We start from the raw sequence: 26,651 nt of genomic DNA, 5'->3' as shown, positions 1-26,651 counted from the left end.
TTCAAAAACCGAGACGTAAACATTCATTTTCCCCCCTCTGTTTGATGCAAAACGTTCAACGAACCGAGTGAACTTCAAGTAGTGCCCGAACGATAATACCACCTCTTCTAGTCAGCGGCGGGTTTTCTACCGGAGGCAACGTATATGGGGTGTACTCGAGTAAAGGGGAGCAGTAATGACGGGTTTCCTTATCGTGCATTCTAAAACGCTTCGATAAGAATGTTGTAACACGGGGACAATTGCGACAACCTAAGGGTAAACAGACTTGAGTTAGACATACCGCAAAGATACGACAGAAGATCCCGCCATTCATTTCTGCGTTCGTCCTGTCTACATCTACCTCGGTGTCTCGTCCCTAGCGCAGTTTAGTTCACAAAAAAATATACCAACTAGCCTCAGGACCTTATTAAAGTTTTGCATCCATCCATCCAACCAACTAGCCTCCCAACCACACTCTCCTCGAGTTCATTTCTCCGTCTCGTACTACAGTCCCTTACTCTAATGTAGCCTATATGAAAGTCAGTCCAACTATACTATCTCGAATGAACACAAATGAGCAGACCCACGTAAGTCAACATCCAGCGCCACCGGAATAGAGAGAGCCAGGTGCAGGTGCCGTTGAGGATCGAACCGAAGCCAGAGTTACCAGTGCCAAGTTGAAGTCGGACGCATTGACCACTGACCCATGGCCGCAATATTTCGCAATTTCGCAATATTTATTACAGATAGCAATTATCATGTCTGTGTAGGAATCCGATGCAGGACTGCCGCCTTATGGTAAACATGTCCCAGAAGAGGAAATCGAAGCAATGGATGGGGAAAAAAATATACACTATGCAGATACTGTTCGCCCTTGCCGAAAACTGCGAGGCAGCGATGAACAATTGATTTCACTGAAAGCTAGAAAGGAGGGAAAAGGTTAACAACTGACCGAAAGTGGATACTAGTCTGGTTGATAGTAATTTTGGCGGTCGTCTGTATCTTCCAGGTGCATAATCATCCGACTGAAACGTGCATCCGACAGAAATGAACAGTTGGCGTCACCCGTGTGTAGAGTGCGAGAAGGGCGGCTGCCGGGGCGCTCAGGAGCCAACCAGCCCAAATGTGCCCAGCAGCTGCCGTTAGATGTCGCTGGCTGTCTTTCCAAGCACACTTGAATTCACATGACACCTCGCACACAGCAAATTTTCCAATTATTTAATGAGGTAATTACCTGTGTGCTTTACATACGTATTAAATAGGCTTGAACTGCTCATTGATATATCAAAAACCGGTTGTTGTCACTGAATGCAGTGTTTCTAGGCCCACAAAACCCTGATATTAGCATGTATTGTTCTACTAGCTTCCAGCGAGAGATTCGTATCTAAATAAAAGCTTTAATACAGACTTCCTGAATATTTGATCGTGAGAAAAAACTAATGAAAGGGAGAATACGCACCCATGCTGCGCATTGAGATATTAAAAAGAAGAAAGAGAAAAGAAAGTTAGCGAAATTCAAGGAACCAGCGATAAGGGTCCTGAGAATTTTACAAGCGACCCAGCGAAACCAACAAGCCCATATTCGCAGAAATTGGCACTCTTGTCCGACGAGCAAGAAAAAAAAAAGACCAAGAAAAAAAAGTTGCCGTGACCAGGATTCGAACCTGGGTTATTGCGGCCACAACGCAAGGTACTAACCACTATACGATCACGGCCACCCACAGGACGGGTGGTCATGTTGTACTGGAAGATGAAAACTCCTCGATAAGTGTTTTTCTCTTTTTTTTTCTCTTTCTTTCTGTTCGCTTTTTTCACTTTCGCCATTGCTACTTCGCTAGCAATGACATTTGAATAGGTAGCCAAGGGATATTGTGTACCGAAGCTTTACTCTCCACAAACGCGATGCACGTCGTAAACTGTGCAGGATAACTCAGTTCTCGAATATTTTTCAAAAAATATCACAGTTTCGCCATAGACCTCAGACTCTGCCCAGGCGGCGCTGCGGAAAAACCCGTCACCAGCGCCCCCATCGCAGTCTTGGCGCTAACTGAGTAGTGCAAGGAGAGCTGTCCGCAAGCAAGGGTGCATAGGCCACAATGGACTCTTCTCTTTCGTTTGTGTTGAGGCACGGTTTCCTAAAGATCAAGGACCTGGAAAGCTTCTTCCGCCCATCCACGCTTCGGAAAAGAAGCTCAGCAGGGCGAAGTACGTGTACAATATAAAATAAAGTCTCAAGTGTTATTCCGGCGGGCTGCGACTCGCAAGTACAGAGAGCATCAGGTTTGTCTATAGTCATATCAGCATAAAAATCTAAGCATTTCAAATTGGTTTATAACACAAGACTTAAGTATATCCTATATGTTTATGTATTTTATCGTAATGTTTTGTCTCGCAATTATTTATAAAGAGTAAATACTTTCATAGCCTTTTCCAGAGCAGCTAACAGAAAACGTTTTCCAAGGCAGCAAACAGCGTGCGATCATAACCAAAGTAAGCTTCCTACAGTGCCTACGCGCTGCATCTTTCTTTCTCGCAGGAGCTACAGCATCGCTCAGTACTTGTGCTCAGTAAGCGCGCACAAATAAATGTAAATAAACGCGACATTTTTTTTCTTTACACACGTGCGTTACTTCGCAATTACTTATCCAGTGCTCCTACAGCAACTTTATTGCTCACATTTGAAAAACGCAGTCGAGCTGGCTCAGCACATTGCGAAGCGTGCTTGTTGTATCGGCGCAGGAGATACAAAATACCGAAAGTAGAAACGAGCTCGCGATACAACGATGCTCTAGAACAGGATTTTGAATTCATAAACGAACCAAAATGTTTGGTTAAGCTGACCTGCCAAATCTCTCCGTTCCACTTGTTGAGTCAAGCGGAGGCAGACGTCTGTAAGAAGGTGGAGATATCGATGGCACATAAGCAGGATGGTTCGCAACGTTTTTTTTTTTTTCTATTACCAACGAAGTGGCGGCTGCAGATTCTTGAGTTTTCGCTTGGTTACCACGGTCCTCCGTCAGGGCTACGCAACACAATTACAGAAGAACAAAATTGTCGCACTTTCTCATGCGAGCGGCTGTGTTGTGGGGCATGCAAGTAATCCGATTACCCAACAGGTTGAACGGCCCGTATCCAGCGCTCTCGCCTTTCCCCTTCATAAGATCGCGATGGAAATCGGTAAAACTGAACGTTGTTATTCCGTCCTTCACGTTCATGGCAATTTACAACACAACAGTAGCGTCGATTGCGGCGTTTCTTCGTAGCGCGCGGAGCTATCGCGGTTGCCGTCGTTTCCGCTATCAGTCTGAAGAGTGAGCCAGCAAGCGCTTTATGGCAGTTCAGCGGCGCGTCCGACTAGCGTAGAAATTCATAGCTCTCTGTCTGGGTGTTAAATGCGCAAAACACTCGCAATATGGACCAAAATCTAGTTAAATCGTTGTTTCGCAGTCGCTAGCTGCATATGCAACTTAGCAAGCGATTCGGGCTTCGCACTACTCAATTACTGCCTCTTCGCAACGGCAGGTGGCGCTACGCGTCTTGCAAAACTCCAGAGTCTGACGTCCATAGGGGCGAAGCGATGAATGCGGTTGCGACATGTTAGAATATTACGCGTAGTGTAAGACTCGTAGCTGTAGTGGCAGTATGAATTGAAGTAAACGCAAGCTGACTTGTAAACAAGAGCTGTTATGCTAGCAGTCCTCCGTTTGAATCCTGCAATCGGATAATTTTATATCTATAGCAATTATATACACACTCCAGGTGCATTTTTAATTATGTTTATTAATTAAAGCCAGCGTCTTTCTTGGGGACTTTACCATCACGTTTCTATATCGGGTGTTTCGAACCTTTATCCTGGGTGTCGATCCCGGAGGTAGTGCACAGCGGCGCCAATAAAATTACATTATTTTAAGGTTTGAGCTCTGTTATTCTTTCGCACTTCTAATTTTTTGAAGTCTGAGAAGATTTAAGATAAAAGGCATGCGCTGTCGGGATTTTGTTTCATGGCATTTGTTTGTGGGCTGCCACTTTCAACATTCTGAGGAATAATTTTGTCAGGAATGCAAGACCTGGTATAAGCAACCTTAGTGATAGAACGGTGTGGCAATAGGCCCCGCATATACTGCAGGTCATGTAGTATTACATAGCATATAGCATACATACACCTAAATATATATACGGAACCTCATCGCGACGCCGACGGCAAAAATTCGGTTGGAGTGTCCCTATAATTGCTATCGCCATAACATTTAAGCAGTTCGACGCAACTGCATAATGTGAAACATGCTTGTTTTGATAGCGAGTGGTTGTTATGAATCATATAAGCGCCCTGCAGCGAATGGTTACTGCTTTTGCGACACATCTATGAACTCACTCGGTACACATGCCCAGCGGCACTGGCTATGTGCGTCGGTAGATATCCGCAGTCGAAGGGAGCGGATTGTGCGCCTCTAGAGCGTTCTGGGAGCAACTAGAGCAGATCATTCAGTACATTAGCGTTCTTTTTTTTTTTTCCATTTCGCTCTCATCTAAATGCGGCCGCTCTGGTCAGCAGTCGAACCGGCGATTTCGTGCTTAGCAGCGCAACGCTATAGCCACTCTAAGTCAGCGCGGCCGGTGGCGATTTTTTGCGCATTTACGTCCGCATGGACAGGCCAAATTGTCCTGCACGCTCGATGCAATTAAAAAAAGAAAGAACACTTCGTATATAGCCGTAGACATTGCACCAATATAACAAGGAACACTAGATCTGCTTTCTAACAATCATTCCTGCTAATGTGCAAGTCCTCCCTCACTTCTATTTGACGTAGATATCGTGTTGAAAAATCGCACCCATGAAGCTTTTTTTCAGAGCAGGAACAAGCATAATCAGCCGCTCTAAGCGGAAATGTGGCGTCCCCATTTCGCATAGTGATGCACGTATGACGGCACATTCTACAAGAGCAAGCGTTTGCGCGCTTTGTACACCGACTCTCATGCACCATATATCTGGCACGCACGCTACAGCGCGTGCTAATAAATAATTCAGCGTCAACGAAGGACAGATGTCGGTAGCAATATTGAACGTTGTGTCGATCGGCGACACTCACGTGACTCAAAGAAAACACCTGTGTACCCTGACATTCATGTAAGGCATTACCTATGTAAATGTGTCGTTCATGTTTAAGCCTAGGTTGCACAAGGGTCCAATATGAGTACTTCAGCGAGCAGGTGACTGCGCCGCGCTCGGCAGTTTCTGTCGGCTTTCATTCCGTGCCTCGGAACCTCCTCGCCACGCCGAAGAAACGAGGTGGGAGGGCGGCGAGACGCGGGGTCCTCGCCTTGTTTACTGAAGGTAAACAGGAAGTGCAGCATAGCCCTCGCCGCACGGCGCGCTAGAAACCGTAAACGAGATGAATGAAGTTGAACGATAGTGCTCCCTCTTGGCGCAGGCCAATGGATTACAGCTATCTCAATGTTGCGCCGAACAGTCCGTATTTTTGACAACGTATTGTACTATGAAAAAAGAAACCGGAAAAGACCAGAATTAAGCGCATGCCATGGGCGTCGTATATGTTTTTCTACCGCTACGTGACCTACATCGCAGTGTAACTCGAACCGCCGTGGTGGCCTAGTGGCTGTGGCGCTCTACTGCTGATCGCGACGTCGATTCCCGAATGCGGCGTCCGCATTCCAATAAGCACTCATAAAATAGGCTCGTGTCAGTGCCTTCACGCGCACACCTTAAGTAACCCCAGATAGTCTTTCACGGCCCGTGTGGGATTTTCATACGTGCAAGCACGTGATTTATCTTAATTATAGCTACCTATTAGCTCTCGGTTTCCGAGCGCAGCATGTGAGCCCTGAACATGGTGACGCATGTCATCTAGGAGGCAAAATTTAGAGTAGGGAGTAGAATAAAGAAACGGCACAGGGAAGAACGCGCAGGCGGCAACAAACAAGAGGCTCATTTTGAGCATACAGCCTGTTCTCACGACGGAACTTCTTGAGCCATTCGGAATGCGGCCCTCAGACATGTGGCGACTACGGTCATTGACTGCATAGTGCAACAGAGAGGCACTTTGTGTGGCTCACCTGCGGCTGTCAGATAATCGCATCTGCACCGCAACATACGAGCCGGTCGTCTCTGGTTCTGTCTTGCCTGCGCCAGCTATGCCTCCAAGACGAAAGCGCCGAGCTTAAGGGAGCAATTGTCCGATGCATTCATTTTATACAGGACTGATACAAAGTACTTTTGGTAAGCACCTTTCTTTCTTTCTTTTTGGTGGTGGAGTCGTACATTTCTAATGCACGAGTACGAATTGAATGTTACAAGGAGGCGTAATATTTCTAAACTACTTGTACACTGTCGTCCTTCATGAAAGGGAACACGCGAGCGCGTGGCCTGCGCTCTGCGGCGGCTGCCTACAGCGCCACCAACCGACAGCCACAGAAAGCACGTCCGCTTTTGGCGTCATCCATTGGCAAACAAAATAACGAGTCATGGCCGGTGGACAAGCACTGCTAGATTACGCTGCCCCTCCGCTCGCGCAACGAGCGATGCCTGCAGCGCGTCGTCTGCTGCTAACAAATCGAGCGTGGTGCACAAACGCGATCGAAACGTAGAAGCCCTTGTCTCTCGGCTTACGCCAGTTGCGCTTCGCCTAAGCTAGAGCTATATAGGTGAGAGCAATGCACTCAGGCGAAGGTTTGGTTGCTCTCACTCTTTATAACTGAATTATATTCTGTATCATTCAGTGATACTCTGTATCATGCGAACTCCATGGCTTCGTCGTGGAACTCGCATTTGCTTAAGCCACCATTGAATACATTTCCAAGAACACAATATGCAGCATTATAGTTCTCCAGCGAATAAAGATGTGAATGTTCATGGAAACATGCTTAGCTTCAGCTGCATTGTCCCTGCGTCGCGATTGAAAGTAGAAATGCAAGTTTAGACTCGCTCGAAGATAAATTTCAAACCAAGACTTGCATGGCACTAATCCCCGAATTCGAGCGTGTCCGGCCGCGCGAAGATCTGCCTGGACTTCAAAAAGACGACGATTACGATTCCCCTCGGCTAAAGGGTCACTATGTGTGTGTGCGATAATCGGCAGCAGTCCTTCAAAACCGCTGCATGGTTTTCAGCCGAGTGGCAGCGCTGGGATCAATTGGGTCGGTGGACCAAGTTCGAGTCTAGGATCATTTAAGAATACTGCGGTAAAGATAGTAGTGATAATGCGCTAGTTCATACGCGTAACATATGGGCTCGAAAATACTACGAGAAGGAAAGGTAGGTTGCTGAACGCCTTGCGTACTGGCTTGATAAGAAGTGATAAGGGCATGTGTGTTTTAATTACTTTTTTTGTGGACCACGAGGCAGAAGGCCATCAAAATGGCTCGTGTTCCACTCGAGGAACGCGAAAAAATTATTTAGCTTAATATTGTTGGCTACACCGAGCGGTATATTGCATCAACTACAAGGAGACCACTAAAAACAGCAAACAGGTTCGTTCAGGCCACTTGCTCCGTGGTTTAGGCCTTCAAGAAGGAACGCCGTGTGAAGGACGCTCCGCACAGGCGCAGACCTCGGGCAACAACTGAAGACGAAGACCGTGCGATTGTGGCTGCAGTAGCAATGAGGCCACAGACAACAGTCCCTGAAGTACTGAACGAACTTGGCATTAAGGCGTGCGAGCCGACTGTGAAGCGCCGCCTCGCTGCAGCTGGTCTCAAAAAGAGGGTTGCTTTCAGGTAACCGCTGATTCGAGACACCATCAAAGCCAAACGCTTGCAGTTTGCGAAGGACCACGCAGATTGGACTACCTCCGACTGGGAAAATGTTATATTCACCGACGAGAGTTCATTCACGACCCGGTGAGACCAGAGGCAAAGAGTGTGGCGCCCAGGAAACAGCCGGTAGGTGACGTTTTATGCTTCATGTATGCATGGTTCGCGATATTTACAATGCAGTGAATTGTGTAACGTTAGATTTCAGAGGTCCGCAGCACTTCGTTATATAGGCGTTTGACTGCACATGGGAAGTAGTAGTCTTATAGCACATGAATCACGATATTGAATGCCTAATAATTTATGAAAATCATGATTTCATCGGCTTTCGCCGAAGGGATACTTCATTTTTCAGCGCGCTCTGAACTGATTGGACAATCGGCCTTTTACCGAAGCAGAAGTCCTGGAAGCTTGTCATCACAGCTCATCAGCCCAGAAAGATCTGCCCTGAAAGTCGTACGAGTTCTTCTATAGCACATAAAGCACATAAAGGTAATAGACTTGAGTTCTCAGCTGTGTAGACACGCCTTGTCTGATGCACGTGATTGATAAGGACACTTGCCTTTGTCTTTCACTTGTACTTTCCCATCTCACACATGTACAGTAGGAAACTGGACGAAGTCTAGTTAACCCTCCTGCCATTCCTTGCATTTCCCTCTTCTGTCCGATTCACTACGAGAGAGCGCGTGTAAGTTAGCTTAGTTTTTTGACGTTTATTATGTGCCTTTTCTTAAGATAGCTGAGCATGACAGCGCTTTGGGAACACCACTGACATATTTGGGGCCGAGCTAGCATGCGACAATGACTAAGGCGCTCGCAAGGTAGACAAAGCCGCAGATATTTAGTGCGGAACTGGTAGTGCGACTATATATGTGCAGTGTAACCTTTCGAATGGCTACGGCGTTCTGCTCTGGAGCACGCGGTCGCGGGTTCGATTTTCGGCAGCGACAGCCTAATTCCGATGAGGGCAGGATGAAAAAAGAAAAGAAGTAAGGTGTTAAACTAAGGTTTTTAGGTGTTAAAGTTAAAATTAGGTTAACTTTAAAGAAGGCCAGTTAAAGAACGCTACTACAGCACCCATCATAGTCCAGTGTGCCATCTTTGGGACGTTAAACACTACCATATTAAAGCCTTCTGACCGGATGCTTTCGTGAGGTGATTGACTCAAAAGTGCCCCACGAAAAAGCGCAGCACGAGAAGCGTCCTTACTGAGTGCTGTACATATAGTTGGATCGTGGTAAAGCTTTGCACGATTACGGAGGACATTGTGCATGTTTGTAAGGCCAAAATGTAAAGATCTGCGTCCATTGTGTGTGCCGAAAGAAGCTGCCAAAATATCACTATTAGCGTATCACAATTAACCACTCAGACATTAGGTATTTATGGAAAAAACAATGAAAACTAAAAAGGGGATCCGAATTTAACTTCGAAGAGAGGGAGTACCTTCTAGAATATATAGGAAAACGTTACAAATATGACGGGCAATTTGAGGATCGAGTCACAAGTAGTTATAAAATTCGCAGTAGTTGGAGCGCGCAGCAGAAGTCACAGAGAGAGACAATAACTGCACAAAAAATAAAATCGGATCCAAAAGAAGCTATGCAAAAGTATGGAGGATGCACGAAGGCATCTATATAGGTGGTGAAACACTCATATCTGGGGCATTTATGGAACCAAAGAAATTAGCAAAGTGCTCTGGGGGTCACCAAAACGCCTTGCAATGGATTAAAAAATAAGTTGCTGTAAGCAGAGCAATAAAGATTTCGAATTTAAACTTTGCACAATTGTAGTCAAATTCTCCTCCAAGTCTATGCGGGCATGATTCTAAACTGGAAATATGTAATGAAGTTATCTATGTAAGTATGTAATGATCAGAACGGGATGCGCCAGAGGATTGATCACGTGAGCAGTATGTGTCGTGGGAATGGAACAGTGCCCGGAGGGCGTGGCGTGTCATAGTGGCATGTGCCTCTTTGGCGGGGAAGTGTGAGAGCTTCTCTCATTTTTAATCGATGAGTCTGCAAAGTCGAATTCGTCTGTTAGGTTTTCTACTTTCGGGGGGAGAGAGGCGATTCAAATAACTCTGTGTGAGGTGCCGGTGATAAAGATGTTCTTACAATGAGGAGGAAAGCTACTAGTCCTCTCATCTCAGCCTAACTTGCCAAAACGCACATATGGTCTCATCTCGAGAAGCACTGGGATCGGGATCGGGTTCGTTGGCATGAATCCACAGTTTTGGGTAGCGAAAAAGGAAAACGTGCAGCAGAAGAATTGTAGAGAAGCAAAGACAAGCGCTTGTCTGCATATAGTTTTGTTGTCCGTGTCGCCATTTCCACTGCCCACTGCGGTTCTTTCTCGTCTAGCACCCCTCGTTAAATCGCACCGTACTGATGATGACTCTTTAAAGCTACCACCCTGATCTCTTCTGTCAACCATCGTACCAATTCCTACAAAGCCTGGCAAGTAATACATACAAGAAAATTGAAGTTTCAGTGTCGCATGAAAGCATCACGTGAATCGAATTAAGGAAAATAACTGATTTCCGGATTTCTAGAACAAAAACTGTAAATTGCCCAATGCGAGCGATCAGTGAAATCTTGAAACATACACAGAATCATGTAAGCGAAGAAAATGAAAGACACAGGCAAAGATAACCAATGTAAGAAATGTGGAAAGCAAAAGTATTAGAATCAGTAGTTACACGTATGGTGTAACAAGTTGTAGATTTGAACTAATACTCTCCATTTGCCATTGTTTCAATAGGGGAATAGCAAAGTTATGATGCAGGGAGAGCTAGCTTACATTATGTGGAGTTTGACTTTATATGTTACGATTTTATAGCCTTTGCAAATTATGATATTATAGTTGTAAACAAGTTCTTGCTTAATTCAATGAAATGGGGCATTCATTTTTGGTTATGCCTTCGAATTGTTCGTGGTATGTGAGGATTTGCTGTTACAAGTTCGCTGTGGGACTATCTGAAACAAGCAAACACACGAACATAAAAAAATTCAAGCAAGCAAGCATACCTTGCCATCTCATGGCACGCTCTTTTTTCTAAGTGAGTAAATTTCTTTCCTCTGCACTCAAATTCATATTCTCCAATTAAAAGTATCCCACTATGAAGTATTTTATATTTTCGTTTTTGTTGCACAGCGCATAACGTTCTAAAATGGCAAGATTGATTATTCAACAGATTACCTGCTTTTGTTTTACTGCGAGTTCTCTGAAGAATAAAACAACTTGGTTGACAAACTTCAATCGAACGTTGCTGCGTTCTCTCTGGAATTTCCAGGCACGCCGGTGGAACCGCCCAAGCTCACCTATATCTTACGCGGCTAGCGCCAATTCTACACAGAAAATCAGTACTGCACTTCTCCTGACGCATATCTCGTGTACATTTCTGCTCGAATTTAGTTGCGCATGTGACCAAATCAACAGTGACCACTATTACTCATTCGGTGTCTAAATGCCGTATTAAGAGCATGTAAAAACATCTTTACTCCTTAAATATCCGACATTTACAGCGCCATGTGGATGTCTGGCCGGTGTGAGCCTGCCTTGCAGTGTGCGGTCCCCAAGACACACCCCGGGGCCAAAATGTCGGGGACCATTGCAGACATCGAGAATGTAATGGAAGACCCAGCTGTATAATATAGGTACGGCCCACCGACAACGGGTGTGTGATGTTCTGATCTCCTGATGCCTTATTTCATGGCTGGACTTTTCAAGCACACTTACGCGCTTAAGCTTATACCAAATGCGCTTAGTTATTACGCGCTCAGGACACAAGAAAATGCAAAATCCTCTCTGTTATCGTTTCTATTTCTCGAGGCACGCGTGGTTCGCAGGCTTCTGTTGCCGAGCGCACGCTGGCAACCGACGGCGGCGTGCGATGCCGCGCGCTCACCGGTGTAGTCGGGCAAGTCGCCTCGCAGCAGCCGGGCCGCGCCACCGGCGAAGAGCAGCAGGTGCAGCTGCAGCACCGCCTGCGGGAAGGCATGCAGCACGGCCACCCAGATCAGGTCGCTGAAGGCAGCGTCTTCCTGGCGGCCGATGAACAGTCGCATGTCCGACCGGTCGCCCGTCGCCATCATCACCTTGTCGAACAGCACGGACGACAGCCTGCGCGTGCACACAACGGGGCAGTTTCTGGCTGCGTTTGTAAGCTCCTGTCGTACAACGGAGCGCGTGGATACAGCAACCCACATGGAACGCGTTTCCGACGAATTTTCGGCACGGCGTCGGTGCATCCATTTTACGCTGAAAACTCTACAGCGCGTATAGGTGGTCTCCCAAACTCTCCAGGCATTCATTCCGTTACCGACTGTTTCCGCTGCACCCCTTATCTCATGTCATTGACTTATCGAAAGCTAAATGGGTATTCTGTCTCGACAGCCTTAGGGAATGTTTTCAATTTTTCGTGAACCCGATGCGTCACTACAGCGACGATTCATTTGTACGCTGGCTATTTCAATGAACGCGTGCCGAAATACATTTCGGTCAAAATGATCGACCGAAATTTGGGCCCCTGATTGCGACCGATGTTTTGAAACTTGTTCTTGACCACCGACGCCTTTAAAGCTCGAAATTCAACACAGTAAAACGAACTTTGCTGTTTCTGTGTATTTGAGCATGTGCACAAAGCGTTCCGATCGTCTAAGGACAAGCAGAGACATTGAAGTATGCCCAAAGGTAAGACCTCCGAGATTACATTACGGCGTACCAGACTTAACAAAAACGGAATGCTGTCATACCGCTACCTGTCCTGCTTTGCCACCATGCATGCAAGTAGAGTCGCACCTACATTTCTTTTAATCTCCTTTTACTGTTACGTCCTATCGGTTTCCAATATTAGAGTGGCTGCCTTTCCCAGGATGAAATGTGGACACTACCTACATTTACGTCGCTAATACAGTCGAAGAGCCTACCATAGCGTGCGCACTTTAATTGGTAACTGCAGGGAACACCTTTCGGCCCGGATGTCAGCGCAGACATCATTCCCGTGTAAAATGAAAACGCTAATGCCGGGCGAGGTCACGCGCCAAAAATACGTCAGAAATACGTTCTGTGCGTTCTGTTATGGGCTTTCACAAAACAACAAAGGGTTACGAGAGACACCGCACAGTGGATGGCTGCGGATTAGTTTTCACTACCTCGGGTCCATAAATATGCATCCAGGGCTCGGCACACGAGTGTACTTGCATTCCGCCCCATCGAAATACGGTCGCGAATCCAACCCGTGACCTTTTGTTCAGCAGCAGAACGTCCTACACGCTATACATTCCAACAACCTCGTGGGGTATAATAGGTGCCATGGTTTGTCCCATAGCTAACACCATCTTTAATTAAGAGGGGTAAGGTTGAATTGTTGCTGGGAGACGAATTATTTGTTGAGGACTTTTTGTGGCAATTAAGTGTGATAGCTGCGACAGGCGACACGAAAACTGCATTAGATAAACTTTCACAGCTCTCGCTGTCAAAATCTCGTGTCAGGAATTTCGGTGTACACCTGATGGTCACGAATAAAAAAAAGTTTTCAACTACGGCTGCATTCATCGCCGGCGTAGTTGGAGCTCGCTGTCATGCAAAATACTTATATATATACAGAACTTGGAAAAAGAAAGTGTAGTCACTTAGCAACAGAGGTGGGTGATGTGACAAAGAAGCGTTCGTGTGGGTCGACGTTGGTGAACCAATGTGATAAGCAGGAGTGGGATAATGCAATGATTCTGTTCGAATTATTTTCTTTCCCGCCCTTCGTCACGGTTCACGAGGTTCTCTGCCTACGTCAACGAAGATACGCTGGTCGTGAGGGATGGATAACAAGGAAAATAATCGAGCGAAAGGAATAGCTACATTATTCCCGCTTAGGTGTCCTTTAATCTGTTGCGGTGGCTCAGTGGTTGCGGTGCTTCGTCTGCTGCTGAGCAGGAGGTCACAACGCCCGCATGTAAAAAACGCTAGTGTACCGTACTTTTGGCGTACAGTCAAAGAAACACAGGTGGCCAGAATAATTCAGGAGCCTTTCACTACGCCGCTCCTCATGGCCCAGTGTGCAGCTTCGTTGCGCTATCCTGGGAAAGGGAAAGGACCGTCTGTACATGATGTCAGGGTCAAAGTAGTGTGTTGGTAAATAGAGGGTACTTAGCAGCCCAATTGTTTGCCAACTTTCCGAGCACATCCAAATAAATTATTCATTCTAGAACACTCGGCGTCGACCCACCTACCAGGATGCTACATCTCCCGGACACTGCTAAGACGTACGCACGGCTATATGCACCAGTGGGTCGAACTCACACGTGTTCAGGTTCATGGCGTCGCAACTCACCATGTGGTAGGGCACTCTGCAATGAAGTTGGATGGATGGAGGGAGGGATGTTATGAGCGTCCCCTTTGGAACGGGGCGGTGGGTTGCGCCACCAAGCTCTTGCTATTATACTGCCTAATGTCCTACCTAGGTTAAACAATAAAAAAAGAAAAAAAAAACACTATGAACTACCACACCCAAATTTTCTGATCCCCTATTGCGAACTGTGCTTTTGTACGTCTCCGTCTTTTGTCGTTTCCCTACTTTTCTTCCACCAATCCTCCACTCGCCTCTAACTAATGCCTATTGCGGACATGTTTGCTTTACCGCTGCTCCCGCTGAACCCAAGGGCCTCAAGGAGGCCAGTGGTGCCTAAATCGACCGCTGGTTAGACGTTTTCACATTCTAATAAAACATGCTCCATAGTTTCCCTAGCTTTACCGTAGCAAGCACATGCTTCTTCTTTCTTCTTATGTCTCGCTTTATAGGTGCCTGTTCTAAGGCATCCCGATCTCGCTTCGAAAAGTAATAAGCTTCCCTTTGAGTTATCATAAATGGTTTCTTTCCTGATTTCGTCTTTTCCTCTTAAGCAGTTACTCATGGCAGGTTTCTTTTCCATTGCCGCCACCCATGATATTATTTCAGCCTCTCTGACTTTCCGCTTGACCTTCTTTGTTAAACGAGAAAAGTTTACCAAAGTCTGGTGCCTACTGTCAGCGGCGGACGTGTTCGTGTACTGTGCCGCTGTGTTTCTCGTCGGACGGGGTGAAGTGATGGAGCAAAACCATTCTCAGGAGAAATGACAAAAGCGTGCGTGCATGAAACAAACCTACGAGCGTCTCAACAGAAAATATTTGCAAAAGAAGCCTCCAACGCAAAGATTTGTCGCCTTCAGCTCAGCGTGAACGATCGCTCACGCTAAAGAAAGTGAGAAGGAAAAAAAATTTGTGAAAACACAAAACCAAGAAATATAAATTTTATGCTATTTAACACCAAGAGTATTTATATAAAACGACGAATGAAGCATTTTTGTAAGTTTCCTGCCTTGAGTATTTACGCCCCAGGTTTGTAATGCTTCCGATTAATGCATTGTTCTATATAAGTACTTGTTCAATAGCAACTGATTAATTTTAAGCTCGGAAAAGGAGTAGTAGATATGCCGTGTACATGTAAACAAGCGCAAAAGCGATGCAGAGCTGCTCTTTATACTTTTGTCAGTTGCGCAATGAGCTAAAGAGCAGACGACGGGCAGCGTTGTGGAAGGCACGGGATTATATTTCTGTCGCTATCCGGCATGCGCTGTAGCACATGAGAGCTCTACTAAACCAGTCATCAAAATACAAACGTCTTTATTTATACCGAGAATTGCGTGTTTCAGAAGCACGATTTCTTGAGTGGGATTATTTTAGTCGCGGAGGCAATCGGCTGTCGCGCTTCGGTCATCTGGGCGAGGCCTCCCCTTTTTTCTAAATTTGTATCCGACTACAGTTCTTTTCCTCCACTGTGAATCAATGTTTTTCCTGTACAGATACCTGAACACTCTCCCAGCCCATTTACTTTCTTCCACATTCCTCAGCCGTTCTTCATACTCAATTTTACTGCGAGCTTCCCTCACTTCAAAACTAGTCGAGCCCATATCACCCTGCACAGCTTTATTTGTAGTCTTCCTGTGAGCACCCAATGCGAGGCGACCCACTGACCTTTGGTTCCGGCCGAGTCCTGATTGTACCCCTGATTTAAAGCAAACAACCGCATTTCCAAAAGTAAGTCCTGGAACCAGTTTTGCTTAAGGTCCCTCTATAATTTCCAAGGTAGCGCCATCTGCCGCGCGCGCCACCTAGGAAGTTCCTGTAGCAGACGGCGCCCACGCTAAACCGCGGCGCCGCGGCATTCGTGAGGTGAAAAAATATCTGCATACGCGCGGAAATAAAACCTTCTGGTGCCTGACTGTGGCGAAAAACGAAAGAAGGACCCGAACTGCTAAATTTAGTCCTTTAATTTCAAATAAGTGCTCCAAGAAAATAGCTCAAGAGAGCGTAATGAGGGCTTGATCGCCTCGATTCCGCGTGTTTACATTTCGTTCGTTTGCGCTGAATCGCCGCGCGAGCCTTGGTGATTGCTTACGCTTAATCCCGTATGCTCTGTGAAATCTTTTGCATGTAAGTGTGCTGCGTACACATAGCGGTTGCACTGAACGAAGAAGTCGTGTAAAAATGAAGGCTGACAGTCGCTTGGACCGGAAAACTTTCGACATACCGTCGCTCAAACGTGCGATTCTCAAAGCGCGCGACCCTCACGGCAACTAAACAACATCCTGTGTGTTTGTGGAAACGAGTGCGCCAACAGTCTTCTTGTCGCTGAGTGTGTCTGTCGTGTAGCGATTACACGACGACTGCTGTGTCTTGTGGTTCAATGCTACGAGCCAGTGCAACTGTCGTGACATGATGAAGAGGTGGTATGGATCGTGTCAGCGTGTCTCCTCGATCGTGTTCGGGCTGCCAGCGCGATCTGATCTCGCGGCACACCAACATCGAGCGTAGTGTGTGCGCGTGTGTGAATGTGGTTGACTGTTCTCGTGAACCGTGCGCCGTCGCCGCGTAAACTCGAATCATGACGCGCATAGTTGTGTTTATGCCTTTTCGCCTCCGTGCACCGCTAAATCCCCGTAAGAATTAGAGGGCCCTTATACGAAACGCACGCGGATTGACCCAGCTATTACTGCACTGTGTTTTGCTGGCAATCCGCGCATCGCTTGTGGCGTTTTTCTTATGTTCATTTGCAGTTGTGTGTTTTTCATCAGTAAAATGGCATTGCCGATTACTGAAACATCTTCGAGTGTAAGGGAAACTTGGAAGGAACGAGCTCGCAGCTGTATGTAATGTACTTTGATATACTGTATTACGCTTTATTATTTGACGGCCAGTAGCTGTGGCTATGCAGTATTCGTTTTTTAAAAACAGAGTAATGCAGGCACTTAGCAATATATTTATTCACATATGCAATGCACAAAATACGATTAGGATATTGGAAATTACATTTTGGACATGTTGTAAAGCGCATTTAACAACGCGCGCACAAACACAGGAAAGTGTAAAAGTAGAATTCGCTGCTGAATTTTATTTTTTATCGCACGTAACGCAATGCGGATATTTGTCAGCGAGTTAATGCGTTTCTGCCCCACTATTTACTTGCATGCTAGGTCATACTGCACTTGCTAAGTCAACGGGCTCGTAATGCACTAAAATCAGTAATCTCCACAAACTTCGGCCGTCAACATTCATGCGCGCGAATGAAATAATACTGCAGCTCTGCACACACAGGTGTATACTTTCTATCGCACCTTCGTATCGCTCTACGTTACTTTCCTCGCATAGTCGTGCAGTTATCGACGGTTCAGTCTTTCCGTCCATTTCTATGCAACCAGAATTACCTTCTGGTTAGGTTTTGTTTGCTGCGCGGGATGCAAAATAACTTCTTGTCGTCCTCCGTCTGATCTCGGCACCCATCCGCACAGCAACAAGGCATTTCGGTCCTTCGCATCCTAGGTCATGCCGATCTATTCAGCGGGCTCACAGCGAACTAAAATAAATAATCTCCACAAACTTCGGCCCTCAACATTCATGCACGCGAGTGAAATACTATCACCGATCGACACACGCACGTGTATACTTTCTATGGCACCTTTGTATCGTTGTATGTTACTTGCCTCGCATAGTCGTGCTGTTACCGACGGTTCAAAGTCCGTCCGTGCAATTCTGTGTAACCATACTTTTCGTCCGGTTAGGTTCTGGTTGCCGCGCGCGATGCAAAATAACTTCTTGCCATCCTTCGTCCGGTTTCGGCACCCAACCGCACAGCAACAAGGCATTTCCGACCTCCCGGAACGAAATTATCGCAGCGATGTGCAAAGCACAACAGGCGAAACGCGCGCTCTTCGCCCGGCGCGCAGGAACTTTCATGGCGGCAAAGGGGCGGAGCAAGGTCACATGTCACCGATCAGCCTATCGCAGGCGTTGTCGGCTGGATCAAAGCCTGGCGGTACTTTTAAATGATTGAGGGACTTTAGTTTTGCTGTACATGTCGCGCCACCTAGCAGCGGCGGTGAGCACCCGCGAGTAGGCCCTCGCCGCCATTTCACCATTGCCCCCTACTGCGCTCAGGCCCGCCGGAAAGCCTCCTTTCGCAATTTTCGACAGATTAACTGCGGCCTCTTGGCAGTTCATCCGTAAGAAGTGTGAACGAGAAGAACAAGCGCAGATACTGCATGCCGACATCAAATTGTGCCGCTTCGCTTCAAAACAGCGAGAAGCGACCTGGCGGTTGAAATGGGTCGTTGCGGTCCAGCGCGTCAAGTGTCGCTCTTGCGAATTTCTGTTAAACAAACGAAGACGTAAACCCAATAAAAGGAGAAAGAACCAACAGGCAGCATCCCTAAAAACGCAAGATAAAGCGACAATTGCATAAAAACTCGTCAACTAATTCTCGCTGTTGTAAATTGGTTTAGATAGTTATTTAGCTCGTCTCGCTCCAAAACGCGTGGTGGTTGTCACGTGTCAAATGTAGTTTTGTAAGTGCTCCGCGCTGGAGCTTTGTACGTACTGTGCTTTTTATTGTGCACTAACAAACCAACGTGCAGCTCCTTTTTGCGCCAGGATCAAGACGCGACTGCTGGAATCGGGCTGATTCATGCCGATGTTTTCTCGCGCTTAGAACAGCAGAACTAAGGGTGGAGTGTACCGCGTAGAGTATTCGCAAATTAGCATTTTTCTTGCGCACGCTAGCACACATTTGTTCAGTGTTCATGTTGTTCAGTCTAGGCTGATTGCTCTCTATTATGTTTCAGCGGTGATGACTTCTCGCATTGGAGCCCGAACGACAATACGAGAATACGCTCGAGGCACACTTTGTCAACGCAGAAAAAAAGCACTTCCCTGCCAACTCGCCAAAATCTCTACATTTGTGAGGTGCAAGGCACGCTCCAAGTAATGAAGCTACAAATGACAGTTGAAAAACGTCTACGACCGTATTTGCTCACTTAAGTGGAATGAACTATTTGTTAATAACTTACTTTGAGTTTGACGTCGTAAGCGTGCTTGATTTGTTGTGGCAAACACTTCACGACCTGCGGTGGTTGCTTAGTGGCTATAGTGTTGGTTTAAGCACGAGGAGGTCGCGGCATCAAATATTGGCCGCGGCGGCCACATTTCTATGGTGACGGAATGCCAAAACACCCGTGTACTTAGATTTAGGTGCACGTTAAAGAACTCAGGTGATGCAAATTATTCCGGATACCCCCACTACGGCGTGTCTCAATCAGATCGTGGTTCTGGCACATGAAGCCCCATCATTTATTTAATTTAATTTGAGCACTTCGTTGCGATGCCCGTGCTGTTTACTTCTTTGACACGATGTTCATGGTTATAGTCGTAAGGGTGGCGTCCTTTCTCAAGCGTCGGTGGCCGAAAATGGGCCACGATGTTTTCGATTGCCTTAAAACCACAATTTAGAACGACAGACACGCTTCGAACGAGAGCCGCAAACGCATGCCTCCGTAGACGTGGCCGCCTCGGTGTTTCGCGGAACTGACATGGTGGCGCTGACGGCTGAGCCGATCGCTGCGCCGCCTGATCATGGAAGGTAGCTTTGCCTACCTGCCGCAGATGCCTTTCTGGGGAATAAACACGGAACATTTCGTGAAATTAACATTAATGAAGTGTTATGAAGTGTTTTGTTCGTCAGAAAAAAGAAAACAGTGTACGAGACGATCAAAGTGATATATCCCGCGACTTTCGTACATTTGGATTTAGATTCTAGGGTTTAACATGCCCAAATCACAATTACCTTATGAGGCACGCCGTAGTGGGAGACTTGGGATTAATTTTGACCACCATGGTGCTCTTTGACGCGCCCCCAATGCACGGGACACGGACGTTCTTGCACTTCGCCCCCGTCGATGTGCGGCTTCCGTGGCCGGTATTTGATCCCGCAACCTGGTGTTTAGCAGCGCAACACGATAGCCGCTAAGCCACCGCGGCGGTTGTTGGGTACATTTCGTTCGATTACAAAGCACAATGCTTTTCCTGGCGTTATACCGAAGCGAGTGGTAGGGCAGGAAGTAGAAGAAAAATTAAACAGAAGTGGAAACATTAAATTCTCCGCAGACGCAGTCTAACTGCTATGTGATCGAAATTGTGCCTCAGGTCATCGTATATGCTATCCCTGTGTTCTTCGCAGCTGTACTAATGGGTCACAGGCAACACAAAACGGGCCCAGTGGAAAAGTCAGTGGAGCATCATATCGTAATTTTCTAACGAAATAAACCACTGCAGCAAGGGAAACTGCTAGTGCAGTTAAGGCTGTTATACAGGTAAACGGGCACTACTGTACAGCCCTAAACAGTTGAAGGGATATTAGACACGAAAAAGCGTGCTCTAGGTGTCAAAAATGGACGCTTATAACTGCATTTTAAGCACTGAAACAAAAATAGGTCCTTTGAATGCAAAAAAATGCGAGAACATAAACGTGCGCGACAAATACCCTCAGAAAGAAAAAAAAACATTTGCCGAGTTTTAAGAGAAACGCAGTCGCCCTTTATTTATAAGCCCCACGTCATACATGCATGGCTTAGAGCATGAAATACTGCGGTGACGAAGCGATGCGTGGAATATGAGCAGGCAATCTTCGTTAAATAACCACATCTGCTGGCTTATGTTTATACTAAGTGCAGCAACCATACAAACGCTCCTGAAATGCTCGAAGAGCTTTAAAATGCTTATCGGAGCTGTGAAGGTCACGTTTAACAGAAGTAAATAAACAACTGCATCACTGGCGAAAGAGATGAAAATAATGTACTCAATGGAGGAATTATATATTCGTAAGTTATGAAAGCCGCGAAGTTATGTTGCTGCTGTATCCATGAGCATGACACAAACGACATCATACGCATTCATGTAATGGCAAGTTTTCGGCTTCACTTTCGAGCCAGGCATCTAAAGAAACCTTGCGACGGTGGTCCGAGCAGCTACGAGCCGAGTGGGAAAACAAACCCTTTTTTACGTGATGAAAGTAATAGAAAAAAGAGCCACGAGTTAAACGACACACTAGGTTACAAATTATTTGCACGGCTAAGCAAGTCCCTAGATCCCTAGAAGGGGAAGGGTCATTGGCCAGAGCTACTCACAAGGATCCAACCACGCGCCGGAGCTGGACCGCCACCGTCACGGAGCCACAGGTGAGCTGAACACGAGCCGCTCGTTCGGAGCGGTGTGTACGCTGCCGCTGGGATCCGAGGTAAGGAGCGCCAGTGAAGACGCCAACGTTGCGCTTGTTGTTTCTCGCAGGGAGGTGCAGAGTTCGGCGAAACAATCCCAACTGGACCGGCGTCTGTCAGACGCACGCATATTTGGAAGGCGAGTCATAGCATTGAAATAGGTGCCTGCTTTGAAACGATACCAGGAATGGTAAAAGACCGGCAGTCATAACAGCCTGTTCCTCCGACCTGAGAACCGGCAGAACACAAATGCACAGCGGCATGCGACCTAGGCGTCCCCCCCAACCCACAGTTGTTGCGGAAAGACTGTGTTCAATGTAGTCTACCAGGAAATAAAGAGAGTGTGGATACAATGAAGCAACTACCGTACCACCATGCAGATGACCAATCAAGGAACCAGCACCGTTGATTATGCACGCGAATCCCTCAAATGTAATAGTAATGATCACCACAGTGCAAAACACCGGCAATTCCACCAGGTTTGCAGTGAGTTGAAAGCAAAGCGGCATGCTAAAGAATTCGAAGGAAAGTATAGAGAGGCATTTTCAGGTACTATAACAGCTGCAAACTGCTTATTGACCTCTAATTACTGTTAATATGTTAAAATGTCATGACACGGAAGCATAGAAAAAAAAAGAATACGTTTACGTGAAATTAGCTCAACACTCTTAGACAAAGGCGTACATACACCCTTTGGGGTTGTATAAACAGGCATACACCCTTTGGGGTATATATCTGCCACACAACAATAATCGTCATTTGCCTTGCTTGCGTTTCCTTACTTGAAAACGCCGCGCCCGCTACTTTCCTGTCGGAAATGCAATGTCATGCTGATAACGCGCATGCCGTTCGTTACTGGGAAGTACCCGGCTGGCAGCATTAAAGAAAGGAAATGCGGACAAGACAGATGACGTTTATTGTTGTGTGGCAAGATACAAACCAAAGGGTGTAATTTTGTTTTAGAGTGTATGGTGACTATACCTTGTGGCCAGTTGACTGCTTGGAATTTTGAAACATAAGCTCACTCTGCGCGCAATCCGGTAACTTATCTATCGAGACCAGACTGATTGTTATGCTTCATTTACAAAGCTCGGCCATCAGACCGCAAGAAAGCGCGATGCGTCCTGCACACACATTCTATCTCGCTCGGTGCAAAAAGTATTCGGAGGGACACATCAATGATGCGTAACTCCCGTGTGCTACAAAGTGCGTCAAAAAGCACGCTGAAAGAGCAATGACATCGGCAAACGAGTTTTCACGTTGAATGAACCCGCTGCATGCTCTTCAGACCTCCGCAAGCCTAAAAAAAGTCAGACGCATAGTGTTGTTTGCCACGGAAGAGCATACGTACAAGGACTATGAAAAAATTTGGTTGATCCTTCTTTCAGAGGAATTGGTCATAACATGAAAGTGAAACGTATTCCAATAAGCAGTGCAGCTTCGTTGCACATTCACAAATATAAGTTTATAAATGTGCAAAGTCTTCTGTTATTTACACTTTCGCTCGCAGGGCGAGGCAACGGCAGCGATAGGAAGCATGCGAGACCTGTGCTGGTGCGCAGCGTAAACAGCACCCCGGAGGCTACCAGGTGTCATAGGTATATCGGACGCGACAGTGAGTGCGCACGTGACGAAACTGCGTTGTTAAAGCTCCGGCAGCATGCGCGCAAGCACCCATACCCATATCCAAAGGTGAGCCGCCGCAGCGCAACCGAGTGCAGGCAGTTGTCGAAGATTAACTTCGAAAAAGCGCCATGAACGCCGTCACCCGCAGACGCCGACTGAGTTAAACCGCAAGACACTTGCAAGCACTACCATCTTTACTACCCCTATATTGGTCCTGGACTGAGGACACCGCTCACTACGTGTAATTGCTGGGTTATAGAGATGTTTATTCGTCCTCCTCCTCTTCCAACGCTGATGAGCCAAGGGTGCCTGCCATTTTGCCTACACAATTATTCCTTAATAAAACGAAGAATACTCAAATATCCCCATTACAACAAATACACGTCGACAAAAGCACAATTTCTTTAGAGGGCCCCTCAACAGGCCGCACAAAAAAATTCATTTATACGCTGGAAGTTAATATGTACCCTGTAGGGAGCGTTATACAGCAATTTTTTTTCAAATTGGTTCATTAATAGCCGAGATAGAAACATTTCAGTGACGCAAACCCATGATTTTAGGAGGCTGGCTTGACCGCCAACATAGACACTCTCTCCACTTAATCCGTCTAGCATCCTCAAGTGAAATTCCTTCCCTGAGTTCTCACATTCCAGAGCTCGAGGATCGCGTGACGCATACGCCACGGGCCCCGCCAGCTTTTTTCTCGCTTTCTTCCTGCGCGGCGGACTTCTGACGGTGTCGCACGCAAGCTGTTGCGTTTGTCTCGTTTCGCGCAGCACAAGATTTTGCGCGCTGTGCCCGAGAACACCTGGCTAGAGGTATAAGTCAGTGCTACACAAACACTGAGGTATGCACAAGCTGATCTAAGAGCATGATCGTGCGCTAAAACAGGGTAGAAAATGACATATTTTCGGTGTCTGCGCGTGCGACTGCACGAAGTGAGAACAAGCAGACGAAACGGAAGTACATCTCCCTTGCTGCGGTGCGACGTACAACAAAAAACGCACACATTCGGTTTGTGGGTTTTATTATTTCTCTAAACTTTAATTCATCTATTGAAGCAACTGATTACAGAAATAACAGATGTTGGCTTGAATAATTCTCGAAGTCACGTGCCACTATGCGCAACGTCACAGCACAGACATCTACGTAGTCGCACTTGAGCATTTTTTCCCCCTTATACATTCCTACGGCTCGCGCATTAATTAATTAGTTAATCCCCTCACTTACACCACCAACAGAGCCGACGGAACGTACCAGTGACCTTCTTACGCCTTCCAGCGGGAATCACTCGAAGGAGAAGGAGGGAAGCACTCTTATCAGAATTGGAGAGGCAAAACACCGACCGCGACAGCACGACCCACGTGCGACCTTGGTGCTGCTATGCACGGTCTCGAGCTGGCCGCGTGCCTCACCGCTAACCGAAACGCGCGTCCTTTCGTACGTTCCTTAGCATTGTTATCGGTCAACGTGGCAGAGCAAAACCGTTCGACGTCTATAGTTCACCGACACTGACTTCATCGTGTTTGTGATGTTCGCAAATGCCGCGTGCGTGCGGTTGCGTCCACAAGCCTTAACACGATGAATTGGACCTTGCGACAATTATATGAAAAAAAAAGAAGAGAATGGATGATTATCAAAGCCCTCTAGTGTTTGGCCAACAAGGCCACAATCTTGAGGCAGCACATTTGATCTCTCCTGAGCGGGAGCTTGCCAACAACGAGAAACGAGTAGAAAGGAAATAGGACAGCTGCGCAATCCTGCAGTACAGGCGTTGTGTTCCGTCAAAACGATTATAGCTCTAGAATTACACTTCAGTCATCAATCAACCAATAATATTATTAGTATTTTCACACTGTAGGTTGATTACATCGCATGAAATATACAGACGAGGGTCCCGAAGTACAATATTGCAATGGGACCCTCGTCATGACATACTACGTCGTACAGAAAGACCCCTGGGCGAGCTGTAAAACTTTCCATCCTGTAGAACGAATTAACCGGGTTACCTTATTATCGGCATATCTCTTATACGGCAGCGTGGCGACGCTAAAGCTCTTTATTGTCCCTCTATATATCGATGGTTGTTTGTTAACAGGTGTAACATAGGGATAACGATTTGCGTAGCCTTGCGACCTCAAAGAATGACTAGAAGTTTCACAACTTCTAATTGTGAAACTTCTGACCTCCACTGAGAAGTTTCACAAGTCAAAGGTGACTACAAGTTTCACAACGCCAGGACGATACTCGCCGAGTGATGACGTATATGCGAGATCCTTCGTTTTCGTGTAGAACCTGATAACCGCCAGATTTTTGTAGCCCAAACAAAATAAATAAAAGTTAGGTTAAACCAAATTTCTCCTCGAAGTTTCACCTTCTCTAAATAATAACAATAATAATAAATGCAGGTGTTGCAAAACTTATGAACGTTGCCTACATTTTACGAACAAGTGGTTAATATGTATCATAATAATATTAATACGTAAATATGGCATTTGGCTTGTTTTCGCTTATCACTCCAGCAGTAACTATGCATATATAAAAATATAGCATACTCAGGGCCTACCGACGTTGTGTGAACGAAAGCTTCTTGCTTAATTGGTAGCCGCGTTGAATTGAATACGACAATGGCGCTGTTACGTTTCGCCTACAACGCGCGGTAATGCCGGCGCGGATGCAACGGACGCCGGGGCTTTGTTCAAAGCGGCGGACATTTTGGCCCGTCCGACGCCGCCGCAACGCCTACCCGCCAAGCGTGTCCAGGCGTGTTTCAGTGCCACGTGTCTTCGTGTGTGCGTGTGTGTGTGTGTGCCCTCGCTTGTCAAAGCGCGGCAGCCGGGGAGCGGAGTTCCCCGAATGAGGAGCCTGGACGTCTCTCGGCTCAACAGTTCGCGCCGTCGTGGGGTCATGCTCCGCCGTCCCGTGACCTTCATCCCGTGACCTTCTCTTTTGGACCGCGACGCCGAGGGTATAAGAGCAGCTGCCCCCGGACGCCAGGAGAGGCTCCGATTTGTACTGTTGAGTTACGTGCTCTCCCGTCTCTCCAATTCGGTCGACCTGACCGGCCGCTCTTTTGCTATGTTAGAATAAACAAGTTGTTCTGTTACCAGTCTTCTCATGCTTTGCCGGGACCTTCGGATGCTTCCAGTGCCCCAGGCCGCCAGGCCAACGCTACCCTTGGGGCTTGCGACCCATTGGCAATAACGGGCGTCAACACCGAGTCCCCAACAACTCGGGCCAGCGGTGCGATTCCAACAGCGCATCGCACTTCCTTCATATCACACATGTGTAAACGGCAGTAATGCACTTGGAAGCCTAATAAAGCAGCGTTGACGTTGCTTTGCACTGCGAACGGTAGCTGTGACATCGAGAAGATGCTTACCCAACTACATTACATTCAAAGACGTGTAATTCCATTAATTTTCTTACATGATACTGTATTGGGAACCAGTAAAGCAGGACAACGGGAAAGGGCGGAAAGCAAGAACGGTAGGGATGGACACAAATTCTCACAATACATATGTTAATGAATGTCAACAAGGGCTTGTCAGATAAGGAAAAGCATCGCATCTTCTGCGAAGCATACCCGTGTGCATGTACTTCATGTACTTTCTTCATTTGTTAAAGCGACTGATAACTGACCAGAATGTGTTGTGAGACAAATGAAAGGGCCATGATTCGTAGTGATAGAATGCAGCA

The 26,651-nt window shown here is 46.7% G+C and overlaps 1 protein-coding gene and 1 non-coding gene across 2 annotated transcripts in view; both read right to left on the bottom strand.

Annotated features, from left to right (window-relative positions):
• LOC126548142 (uncharacterized) overlaps nucleotides 1–26,651 on the bottom strand; it is a 59,294-nt gene that overhangs the window by 9,848 nt on the left and 22,795 nt on the right. The window contains exon 2 of the mRNA XM_050196260.3: nucleotides 11,657–11,871. Within this exon, the coding sequence (XP_050052217.1) occupies nucleotides 11,657–11,871 (215 nt within the window). The remainder of the gene's footprint in view (nucleotides 1–11,656; nucleotides 11,872–26,651) is intronic.
• Nucleotides 1,623–1,694, bottom strand: TRNAH-GUG (transfer RNA histidin (anticodon GUG)). The gene has a single exon. It is a non-coding gene; the product is annotated as a tRNA-His (tRNA).

This window comes from Dermacentor andersoni, chromosome 1 (assembly GCF_023375885.2).
Source record: "Dermacentor andersoni chromosome 1, qqDerAnde1_hic_scaffold, whole genome shotgun sequence".
NCBI lineage: Eukaryota > Metazoa > Arthropoda > Arachnida > Ixodida > Ixodidae > Dermacentor > Dermacentor andersoni.
The sequence above is the reverse complement of the archived record's forward strand: the minus strand, read 5'-3'. Positions and strand labels throughout refer to the sequence as shown.